General features: G+C 43.4%; 1 protein-coding gene across 1 annotated transcript; it reads right to left on the reverse strand.

The window, feature by feature from the left end:
* Window positions 1–1934: 1934 nt before the first annotated feature.
* On the reverse strand, window positions 1935–10001 carry LOC121564681 (cyclic nucleotide-gated channel rod photoreceptor subunit alpha). The gene is made up of 11 exons (XM_041875848.2): window positions 9782–10001; window positions 9364–9480; window positions 9188–9250; window positions 6583–6636; window positions 6320–6475; window positions 6054–6158; window positions 5619–5725; window positions 5155–5459; window positions 4633–4938; window positions 3807–4418; window positions 1935–3626 (listed from the first exon to the last, which is right to left on the reverse strand). Exons 2-11 carry the CDS (start codon window positions 9459–9461, stop codon window positions 3384–3386), a joined length of 2049 nt encoding a protein of 682 aa, XP_041731782.2. The 5' UTR covers window positions 9462–9480; window positions 9782–10001; the 3' UTR covers window positions 1935–3383.
* Window positions 10002–12058: the final 2057 nt, after the last annotated feature.

Below are 12058 nucleotides of genomic sequence, written 5' to 3' on the forward strand. Positions count from 1 at the left end.
CATAACTTCTGTGTGATAGGAAGCATGAGCACCACCACCAATCAGCCTACACCACTGCACACAAACCCGTTGTTACTATGACAACTAGCGTAGCCATGTCAGCAAATGACTGCTGTCTGAACACACACAAATCCGATTTGGTCACTTGTAACTTGCTGTTTGGCAGTCAGTATTCCAAAACGTTTTTGAAAAACAAAACTGATTTGAGCATTAAGGCCTGCAGTGTGAACAAGGCTTATCTGGTCTTGAGATACCATCAAAACTACAGGTCTTGCACCCCACTGCAAAGGTCAGATTTTCAGTACAAGTTCACTTCCCAAATGCTACGGTCATGTTATATTCATTCAATACATTTAAGACAGATAAACACACCCAAGGCCATATTGTGAATGGTGTGTGTTAACTATGGTTTTCTCACAGATATTCCCTCAATGGATATTGGATACTGTGTTAAATACTGTATTACCTCAATGAAAATTGCCAATATTGTGGTACTGCTCTAGACCCAACACACCCTCTCAAAACCCAATCATATCCATACTGTAGGAGAACGCGATTAGGTCTCCTTTGGGAAATCACCTTGTATATACCATTTATCCTGTCCACACTCTAGAAAAGCCATGATTCACTCACCATGGGTTAGATAGATGCTGGTCTACAGGGGCATTTCTCTATTACCAACACAAAGGCTACAGTTCCTTTCCACAAGGAGTATGTGAACAAAACATTTTTTAGCTAACTAACCAACAAACAAAATGATATAAATGGTTTGGATCCTTTGCATCATAGGGCTGAGAAAAAGTAGTTTAGCTTGGTGAGAATAAGGGCTGAAAAATAGGCTAGAACAGAGCCAGCTAATTACCTCTTTCTATATTGTGTGTACTGTATGTGGGCATGTATGCTGTATAGCCCAGTTGTAGGCCTACATACAGTATCTATGATAGCGTTGGTCCTATACTAAAGAGGTAGTCAAGCATCAGGGTTGTGTTCATCAGGCACCAAACAGAAGAAAGTGGACTGAAATAGGGAGGGACTACCTGGACTTAATAAGAAACGCTCATTTTCATTTTTGTTCAAAAAAGTTTTGCTTTACGGTGTGCATTACTGAACACGACCCTGCTCTTTTTCAGTGGAGGCATATGGGTCTTCCAGGAACCACATACACTCAATCTAAAGGTGGCCTCCATATAAACCTATTTTTCTTTGGGATCATATGAATGATAATGTTGAGCTTGAAAGGGAAAAATACTAAAAAGGAGGTCTGTAATTGCATACGTCAACTGACTATTTACAGAGATAGGAGCAGGTCGGTCTTCCTAATGCAGCATTGAGCGGAAAAGAATGAAGGATAATGACACTGGCGTCCAATCCATGGAGATAGATAGGGTTGAAACCTTGTTTAAATGTATTTTCTTGTTAACAAAAAATATAATTTGGACACAAAAGAAAAGACAGATGATGCATTTGTAGTATGCATCTGTTGGCCAGATACCTTAAAAAATCTGGTCCCTGACAGACAAAGCTCTAGAGTTCCTCTGTGGAGATGGGAGAAACTTCCAGAAGGGGCAACCATCTCTGCAGCACTCCACCAATCAGGCCTTTATGGTAGAGTAGCCAGACGGAAGCCACTCCTCAGTAAAAGGCACATGACAGCCCACTTGGAGTTTGCCAAAAGGCACCTAAAGACTCTCAGACCATGAGAAACAAGATTCTCTGGTCTGATGAAACCAAGATTGAACTCTTTGGCCTGAATGCTAAGTGTCACGTCTGGAGGAAACCTGGCACCATCGCTTCAGAGAAGAATGGGAGAAACTCCCCAAATACAGGTGTGCCAAGCTTGTAGCGTCACACCCAAGAAGACTCAATGCTGTAATCGCTGCCAAAGGTGCTTCAATAAAGTACTGAGTAAATGGTCTGAATACTTATGTAAATGTGACATTTCAGTTTTTTATTTGTAATTCATTTACAAACATTTCTAAAAACCTCAATCCACGTAAATACAAAAAAAAAGATTTACCATCATTTGATTGTAGTATCATTTCGTTTTTAGAATTGTGATGTAAATACACATTTTGTCATATTTATGTGGTAAAATCGACTGCCAATTAAAGGGGCGGTACACCAAAATGTAAAAAAATGATTAATCCCTCGAGACAATGACCAAATATATATCTTAGTTTTCTTTATTGCTAGTGAAACAATGGGAGTAGTAGGGTCTATGGCAGGATGCTTCAAAAAGCATGCCCAAATCCTCAAAGTCACTTTAAACCAAATGTTATAGCAACCAAAATACCACAACAAGTTGCACATATAGAATTTTGAAGGGTAATAGGAATTCTGGTATTTATTTTATGAATACACACCAATGCAGCACTATGTGTACATTCAGAGAGTAGATAGTTATTATATTACAGTTCTACCAAGTATTTAGGCCATTGACTGCAACTAAGCATATGTCTAAGGTAATTTTGAACATACCTAATTATAACTATAGGTGAGTACATAAGATGCTCCATCTGTGCAGGTGATCTGTCTATCAAGTTGAGATCACTCCAACAGATCCCACTCCACCCTCTGAGGATATGTATAACTTAATATTATGTCTCCAAAGAAACCTGGATTCAAATAAATACTTTTTTAGATTTGCCCTAGAATAACTTGTTTTCAGAGAATACACATCAATACAGCTTTCTGTGTAGATTCAGAGCATATTCGAGTTCTGTATTGCAGTTCTATCAATAATATACACTGGCAAGAAAAAGTATGTGAACCCTTTGGAATTACCTGGATTTTTGAATAAATTGGTCATAAAAGTCACAACAATAAAAAAACACAGTGTGCTTAAACTAATAACATACAAATTATTGTATTTTTCTTGTCTATATTGAATAATTTAAACATTCACAGTGTAGGTTGGAAAAAGTATGTATACCATTGGAAGACTTCGTATACCATATGATAATTTTGGTTTTGTACACAGTCATATGATACGTGGTATAGAAAAGTACATTCGTAGGTGAGTACATGGGGAGCTATATCTCTGCAGATGATCTGTCTATCTGGTCAAAATCACTGATACAGGTCCCCCTCCAGCCTCTGGTGGTATTGATAACTTGTTATTATGTCTCCGGATAAACCTAGTTTCCAAGAAAGGTCCTATTAATCAATTTAATATAAGAGGAATTAGCTGTTTATGGCTGGGGTCAAAATGACCCCAAAATACTTTTTGATACAGAAACACTAACCAATGATATAGATTTATTAAGAAAACATTGATTGAAAAAGTCATGAAATATTTGAAGATTTTAATAAACTAACTTTGGGCTATGCAAAAAAATATTTCTCTGGGGTCAAAAAAAATTTTCTTCACAAAACCTCCTTGTCTACCTCTTCTCCTCTTCCTCTTTCTTCTCCTCCTTTTTCTCTTCTGCCTCCCCTTCCTTTTTCTCCTCCCCCCTTCCCTCCTTCTCCTCCTCATCTAGGTCCTCCTCTGCCACATCCTCTCCAGTCAGCCGCTCTATCTCAGCGATGCGTTCCCTCGTGGCCCTCTGTCTGGTGCTGTAGTCTCCCAGCAGCTTCTTCAGCTTGGTCTGCATCAGCTCCAGGTTGCTGTAGATGCGGTTCACCTTAAATAAAAATAATTATAATAAAACATCACATTTAGAATGCACTTTCCATTGTACAACAATCTTAAAGTCCTACAGTTTGTGCATTAAAATACTAAAAACAAGGAACACAGCTAACGCTACAAAAAGGCAGTTCTGTAAAGGTAATGCATTTTAAAGCAAGTTTTTAAAAGATCCCACCTTCTCCTCGATTTCTGTGGTTTCGGGGATAATTTTGGAAGGGTCCAGTTCCAGCAGGCCGTCCTTCAGCAGGATTTGACGACCTTTCTCCTCCAGCATGCCCTTGGCTTCCGGGTACTCGGTCAACGACTCCATCAGGTCATCCTTGGACAGGCAGAAGAGATCTGAGTAGCCAATGCTGCGGATGTTGGCTGTCCTCCGGTTCCCTGCCTTAGAACCCTTTATCGCTAGGATACTGATCTCCCCAAAGTAGCTGCCATCTCCCAGCACGCAGAACTGCGTGACGCCATCGTCAGCCACCACCGCCAGCTTGCCCTCTTTGACAATATACATCTCACGGCCGATGTCGCCCTTCTTACAGATGTAGTCGCCGGGGCTGAAAACCTGGGGCTGCAGCTTGAGCACCAGCTCAATCAGCAGGCCCGCTTCGCAGTCAGCGAAGATGCGGACCTTCTTGAGAGTATCTAGGTGGACGTTAATGGCGATTTCGGCCCTGAGCTTGTCGGGCAGGTAGCGCAGCGTCTCCCTTTCATCCTGAGCCTTGTCGTTGGTCCACAGGTAGTCGAACCACGTGATGACGCGCAGCTCCAGTTCCTTGTCCACCTTCCACTTCTGTAGAGGTGTTATAGGGAGAAATTGACTCGTATTCATGATATGTAAGACAACTACCTACTGTTGTGATGCACCGCTTGCCCCTCCAACCCCACAATGGGCGCTAACATAATTTCTATGAAGTGTAATAGCGCACCAACATTTGCGTCAACAAATCCTCAGTACTTTGATGGCTCCAGACAGTCTGTAGCCTTTCCGAACCCCACACACGCACCTGCATGTACTGCTTGATGTTGTCGATGCGTGCCTGAAACTCGACCCGCGCGGCACTGATGTTGGAGATCATGGAGCTGATGTTGCCCACCAGGGTGGCGAAGATAAGCACACCCACCAGGAAGTCTAGCACATGGAAGAAGAACTCTGAGTCCAGCTCCGGTGACGGCGTCTCGCCGATGGTGGTCAGCGTCAGCGTGGACCAGTAGAGGCTGAAGGAGTACTTCCTCCCCAGTTCGCCGAACTCTGGCTCTTCCGGGTCATTCAGGTCCGGGTAGACCCAGGGGTCAGAGCCGAAGCCGATGGACTGGATTAATTGATTAATTGATTACCTGATTTTTGTATAATAAATGTACAACATAAAAGTACAAAGAAATCCTAGAGAATTATAAATGAAAGCGTTAAACAAGTATTATTTCCAATGTGGTCCTGGGAATAGGACAACACAGGTCTAACAAATGCATATGATAAGCAGATATCGACATCACAATAAATAATTCCAGCAGCTGAGAAACTCAAACACCTTAGAGAAGGAGTAGTAGAGGCAGGCGTTCCAGTGGATGATGATGATGATGTACATGACCAGGATGGAGATGCGGAAGAGGTTGGTGTAGTTGGTCTTGGTCTCGGTGCGGGTGAAGAACTCCATCATACGCGTGATTCGGAGGAGTTTGTTGAGACGGATCTCAGGGTAGTTGATTCCCAGGAAGATGTAAAACACATCGGTGGGCAGCATGGAGACGGCGTCCAGCTTGAACTGGAGGCTGCTGATGTAACGCTCCTGCAGCAGCTTCTTGTCTTTGACCAGCAGGCCTTGCTCCAGGTAGCCTGAGAAATTATATTATAAGAAATAATCAAAACATCACGCGTAATAATAGAACTGCGACATGTGATGTATCAATTTGAATGAGCGGACATAAACATTAAATGAAAGGGAAATAAAACACACACACACACACACACACACACACACACACACACACACACCTGTCCTGGTCCTGAAGGCCATGTCAGCCAGGTAGAGGACATCAGAGGTGTAGTCCAGAATCAACCAGGTGACTAGGTGATTATCCTGCAGCTCCTCAAAGCAGGCCCTGACACACAGGAGACAGAGCAGAGCAAACTGTTAGATGCTCAATCATGCTTTAATACAAGCATCTCTTACACCCATTATGTGCATTGTGACCGTCTTTAAAAGGAAATGCACTCAGTACTTCGAGTGGGAATTTACTTGCAGGTGAGTAAGAGGATAATATGAAGTTAGACAAAAGAAGAATTTACTGGAAAAGCAATTTTAGTATGACACTACGTTTATATATAAAAAGGGAAACTTGGTTATTTGATAACCTCAGAATCAAATCCATGCCACTAACTAACTATATATTTTTTAAAAACTATATATTTTAAACAGTTAATTTTTACCTGGCTATTATCATGGTCCAATTGTACATGACTGGTATTGTGATGATCAACAACCAGTTGTAGTACAGACTGCCCGCTGGGTTGATGACAAACGCTTCTTTGGGCCTGCAAGGAAAGGAGGATGGAGAAGTCAATGTAATACTTACTCTTAATATATTATACTTCATTATTATAATATACTTAATATTACATTTCATCAGAGTCATATACAGATATCAATACTGATAGATATATCGCTTCGGGTGAGATGTTACTATCATACACACCCCTCCTTCATCTCTTTCTCCTTTTTCTCCTTTTCCTCTTTTTCCTTTTTTTCTTTCTCCTCCTTTTCTTTCTCCTCCTTTTCTTTCTCCTCCTTTTCTTTCTCCTCCTTTTCTTTCTCCTCCTGCTCTTTTTGCTTCTTCTTTTCTTTCTTTTTCCTGAGAAAACAAATAAACGTTTTCGAAGCTTTTGTGCATGTATCCTCTCTTCTATCTAACTATGCAGCATTCATGGAAATGATGGACAATGTAAATTAGGTTTTTACTCTTTTTTCTCTTTCTTCTCTTTCTTGTCCTTTTTCTTATTTTTCTTCTCCTCCCTGGGGTAAAAAGACACATCTTATGACACACACACACACACACTGTCACGCCCTGACCTTGAGAGCCCTGTTTTCTCTAGTTGGTTTGGTCAGGGTGTGAATTCTAGATTTTGTATTTCTATGTTGGCCGGGTGTGGTTCCCAATCAGAGGCAGCTGTCGATCGTTGTCTCTGATTGGGGATCATACTTAGGCAGCCATTTTTGCCTACCTTCGTTGTGGGATCTTGTTTCTGTTTTGGCTTGTGTTTGTGTAGCCTGTTGAACTTCACGTTCGTTTGTATTTTGTTTTTTTGATTCTGTATTCAGTTAATAAAGAATATGTACGCATACCACGTTGCACCTTAGTCTGATCCGTCTATCAACGAGCGTGACAGAAGATCCCACCACCAACGGACCAAGCAGCGTGGCCAGGAAGAGCAGACATCCTGGACATGGGAGGATATTTTGGACGGTAAGGGATCCTGGACTTGGGAGGAGATCCAGGCAGGAATGGATCGCCTCTCATGGGAGCAGAAGGAGGCAGCGAGGGAGGATAAACGGCGACTCCGAAGTTCACGACGACGAAGGAAGCCCGAGAGGCAGCCCCAAGAAAATTATTTGGGGGGGCACACGGGGTGGTTGACGAAGCAGCAGGAGGCCCTGAAAGGGCTGACTGTGGAGTAGGAGGAGGCCGCTATGATAGAGGCCCTCCAAGACCTGCAGCTCAGCACTCTGAGAGAGGAGACCACCACATTACGGGGGCTGATAGCTAAGAGGGAGCAGGAGATCTCCCTTCAGAGGGAGGCGTTGCAGGAGGCCCACAGGGAGAAGGGGTCAGTGGATGCACTGAGAGAGGAGCTGGCCAGGCAACAGGAGGAGCTGAGAGAGGAGTTAACCCTACAGCAGCAGAGAGCTCAGTCCTTAGAGCAGAGGCTGGCGGAGTCAGGTTTCAGAGCAGAGCCAACTCCCCGCACTCGTTTTAAGGAGCGCGGGACCGTTCAGGCACCCTGTTATGCTGTGATACGCACTGTATCTCCAGTGCGCATTCACAGCCCGCATCCCGCACTTGCCGGGCTAAAGTGAGCGTCCAGCCAGGACGGGTTGTGCCTGCTCCTCGCACCAGACCAGTGGTGCTTGTCTCCAGTCTGGTACGGCCCTTGCCTGCTCCTCGCACCAAACCAGTGGTGCGTGTGTCCGGTCCGGTACGGCCCGTGCCTGCTCCTCGCACCAAACCAGTGGTGCCACTGACCATCCTCCCACTGAGAGTTGCCATGGCAGCCATAATGTCTAGCAACCTGGGCTGCTGTCTCTCTGTAAATTATTTCTGAAACAATGTAACAGGCAGGAGATCCAAAAGGGTGGACTTATTTCAGGCAAAGTGAGAGTTTCCCTTGGGGCCACCTGCCTTGGGGACAATGTGGAGCCGATAAGCAAAGGCGCATCGGTCCAATGTGGTCAGCCTACATGGGTCCAATATTTTAACCCGCATTGGGCCCACATCGTTCTAATGTTTTCTGGGAAAATATGGGATTATTTCAGGTAAAGTGAGGGCTGCCCCCACCAGAAATGGACTGCCCACACTGGGCCTGAGCAAAGGTGCATAAGCCCAATGTGGGTAACCTAAGTGGGGCCAATATTTTTGCCTGTATTGGACCCACATCGTGCCATTGTGGACATTTCCTGGGTAGCTACTAGCTAGCTAACTGACTAAGTAGCCGTATTTTGTTTTAAAATGCCAGTGCTTGAGGTTGAGGAGAAGTCTGAAGCGGAAGGACAGTTGAGATGGCTTGCAGTGATGGCAGAGGCTTGAGGACTGTAATAGCCTACTCTGGACTACTGATGAGCGGTGAGCTTTCGGGCGGCTGCCGGGACATCACCCAGGTGGGTGCTACTTGTTGGTAGTGGAGGAGTAGCTGTCAAAGTCAAGCGGCTACGCTACGCACGGCTGTGGACGGCTGTGGACGGTGAAGTGCGCTGCTAAACGACTCCGGATCTATCTGATACTGTCCCACGATTCCCTCCTGGCTGTGGCCGTCATGCTTTATCCCTCTGACTGTGATGCTGCCTCCCACCACTCAGGCCATTGACTTTACAAAACTAACGCCTCGATCACACCTACAGCGTCATTGCACAAAATGGTATGCATCTGGATATGTGTGCAACAAAAGTTCAACATTCACCTTCTGCTACCATTTCTGTCAAGCAGTCTGCGCATACAGTTTGACGCACACGTTAGATAAATCCAATGTACGCACCACACAAAACGCACTGCAACTGCCTCTGCAACGCAATGCTGCAAGGCAAACGCAGCGTTCCATTGGAAATTTATGTAATTCTGGTGTACCAAAACGCAATGACGCTGTCGATGCTGTCGGTGTGATCGAGGTTTAACTGCTTCAGCTCCCATCCTGACTTCCTGATACTATTTGTGTGTACTTGTATGTACTGTGTATCTAATTCAGCTTTTAGCTGCCAAGTACAGTCTACAGGTAATGTAATAAAACTACTACTACTACTACTACTACTACTACTACACACACTACACACACACAGTATATCTGGACTGACTCACTCCTCATTGTTGTTACTGTTGTTCACATTGAACAGACGTCCTGGGCCAGGAGGGGTTTCATCTCTGGAAACAACAAACAATATTTACAATACAGCCAATAAAAACATGACGACATCAATAAAGTTCAGTATCAAACTAGGATTGGACCAACAGGTAGCTATATATGTATTGTTTACATTTCATCCTCGCTGTCCTCCTCTGTGTCTGTGGCCATATTTGGGGCAATGCGAGGCACAACCACCAAGAACGGACGAGTGCTTGATGTGCTGATCATGGCAGCCAATCTGTGTAGCCTGTCAAACACAAAGCAAGTGGAGACATATTGTCCTTATGCCAAAAACATCAATGTTCTTGCAGTGTAAAACTGCATGTTTAGATATAATGAATATATTCAATACAACAGGGTTTACATAATGACAACAATGTAGATCAAAAAAAGAATTTTATGAATTATAGAGGCATAATAGATATCCATACATTACTGATAATGTTGTTATGGTTTTATCTTGACAACAGACAAAAAATATCACAATTACAAGGAACACAACTTTGTTTACTGAATAAAATACTACATTCAGTTTCATGTAGCCTTACCTTTACCTCTAGTCAGTGTAGTCCACTGTCCATAGTCCTCATAGATCTCAAGATAAGCAGTCCTATAGTCCCCACTCCACACAGACACTTAATATAAACAGCCTATAAAGTGATATATCACACCGAAATACAGCTAATTTGATGAATGGATACAAAATAAGCATGGTTCAGTAGCGGTATCATTGGCATCCTCCTGACCCTGAGTGGGATTTGAGGATTATGGAAATGGATTGAAAGTGGCCGTGGTGGCAAAGTCTCCCTCCTCCACTCCCTTTCTATGTTCAGGGACCTTTACGGCGCCTCTACAGAATGAATGCATTTTATTTTACAATGTAAAAAAATATACATATAAAGTTGCCTCATCCATCCAACAATACACAGAAATTGACCTTGCCTTTCACAGCTTCTCACGCTGTCATAATAACACAACAGTGGGGGTGTGATGTTTGGAAACTCTGGGATTGCTGCTGATACACAGGGGGCATCTCAATAGTCTAAAGTGGCATCCGTGTGTCGGATACCGTCGGTGAGCCTGTGCTTTTAGCTCCCCCAGTTCATTTTAGAGCAGATGAAGGAAAGGAGTCAAGAGGAGGACACAAGACTATTGAGATGCAACCACAGGCTTTTACAATTGATTCAAACCAGACGGTCGGGTTGCTTTTACATGCCTCCTACTATACCACACCTGTGTGTTGGTTAGCTCACCTTGAGTCCCTGAAAAGTGGGGAACAGACAGTGGAGTAGGACTTAGTCTCAGTAGGGGCCGGCTTTTACCCTCTCTCCTGCTCTGTCAGCACTTTCTATTCTATCCCCATGATCCTATTAAAACAAGCCAGCTGGGTAGAAGTTGCCTTCAACCACAGATCTAGGATCAGATTACTCTTCTTTAAATTCTAACATACACTGAGTGTACAAAACATTAGGAACACCTTCCTAATATTGAATTTCACCCCCTTTTGCCCCCAGAACAGCCTCAATTAGTCAGGGCATGGACTACAAGGTTGTCGAACGCGTTCTACAAAGATAATGGCCCATGTTGACTCCAATGCTTCCCACAGTTGTGTCAAGTTGGCTGGATGTCCTTTGGGTGGTGGACCATTCTTGATACACAGGAAACTGTTGAGTGTGAAAAAAGCCAGCAGTGTTGCAGTTCTTGATACACTGAAACCCGTGCGCCTGGCACCTACTACCATACGCCGTTCAAAGGCATTAAAATATTTTGTCTTGCCCATTCACCCTCTGAAAGGCATACATACAAAATCCATGTCTCAATTGTCTCAAGGGTTGAAAATCCGTCTTTAACCTGTCCCCTCCCCTTCATCTACACTGATTGAAGTGGATTTAACAGGTGACATCAATAAGGGATCATAGGTTTCATCTGAATTCACCTGGTCAGTCTATGTAATGGAAAGAGCAGGTGTTCCTAATGTTTTGTACGCTCAGTGTAAATTAAAAGGGGATGAAAATACATATGATCCTGGATCGGTTTTTATGGGCATCCTCTGAGTACCTGTGGATGTGTACTAATCATCCACTGTGGCCCAAGGGCTCCTCCCGATGGTAGTATTGGAGATTTATTTCACTGTTTATTGACAGCAGGTTCTTACTACGGCCGGGATTAAACACGATCAACAGCACATCCACGTTAAATCGTTTATGATTAGTGAATGCCATAATGTATTTATTTTGTTAGATACTTCTCCCTATTAGCTGTCGTGCTAGCTGTTCGTTCCGAACAGATTTACAAATCATGGGTATTTGTCTCGCTGTGCAGACCTTGTCTCCCTCCCAACCCCCTACAATTGCCTGAGCAGGCCTGCTCCCTCCGTGGCTAATCCCAGTGTGAGAAACATGCTAACAAACCTTTGTGCTATGAAATTAAATAAATACAGCACTCTTACCCCAAAAACTTATTTGCTAGATTCACGATAGTGTTGTTAGACAAAGCAAGGAAAGTGAACTTCAAAACATGACGTACAGTGGGGGAAAAAAGTATTTAGTCAGCCACCAATTGTGCAAGTTCTCCCACTTAAAAAGATGAGAGAGGCCTTAAATTTTCATCATAGGTACACGTCAACTATGACAGACAAAATGAGAATTTTTTTCTCCAGAAAATCACATTGTAGGATTTTTAATGAATTTATTTGCAAATTCTGGTGGAAAATAAGTATTTGGTCAATAACAAAAGTTTCTCAATACTTTGTTATATACCCTTTGTTGGCAATGACACAGGTCAAACGTTTTCTGTAAGTCTTCACAAGGTTTTCACACACTGTT

Source organism: Coregonus clupeaformis, unplaced genomic scaffold (assembly GCF_020615455.1).
Source record: "Coregonus clupeaformis isolate EN_2021a unplaced genomic scaffold, ASM2061545v1 scaf0770, whole genome shotgun sequence".
Taxonomy (NCBI): domain Eukaryota; kingdom Metazoa; phylum Chordata; class Actinopteri; order Salmoniformes; family Salmonidae; genus Coregonus; species Coregonus clupeaformis.

What these genes read in the sequence shown, in the direction of transcription:
- LOC121564681 (XM_041875848.2), bottom strand. Translation starts at nt 9,461, where the DNA reads ATGATCAGCACATCAAGCACTCGTCCGTTCTTGGTGGTTGTGCCTCGC. An exon ending in GAGAAAGAGATGAAGGAGGG is followed by an intron (nt 6,159 to 6,319) that starts GTGTGTATGATA and finishes CTTTCCTTGCAG; the next exon opens with GCCCAAAGAAGCGTTTGTCA. An exon ending in GGCCTTCAGGACCAGGACAG is followed by an intron (nt 5,460 to 5,618) that starts GTGTGTGTGTGT and finishes ATAATTTCTCAG; the next exon opens with GCTACCTGGAGCAAGGCCTG.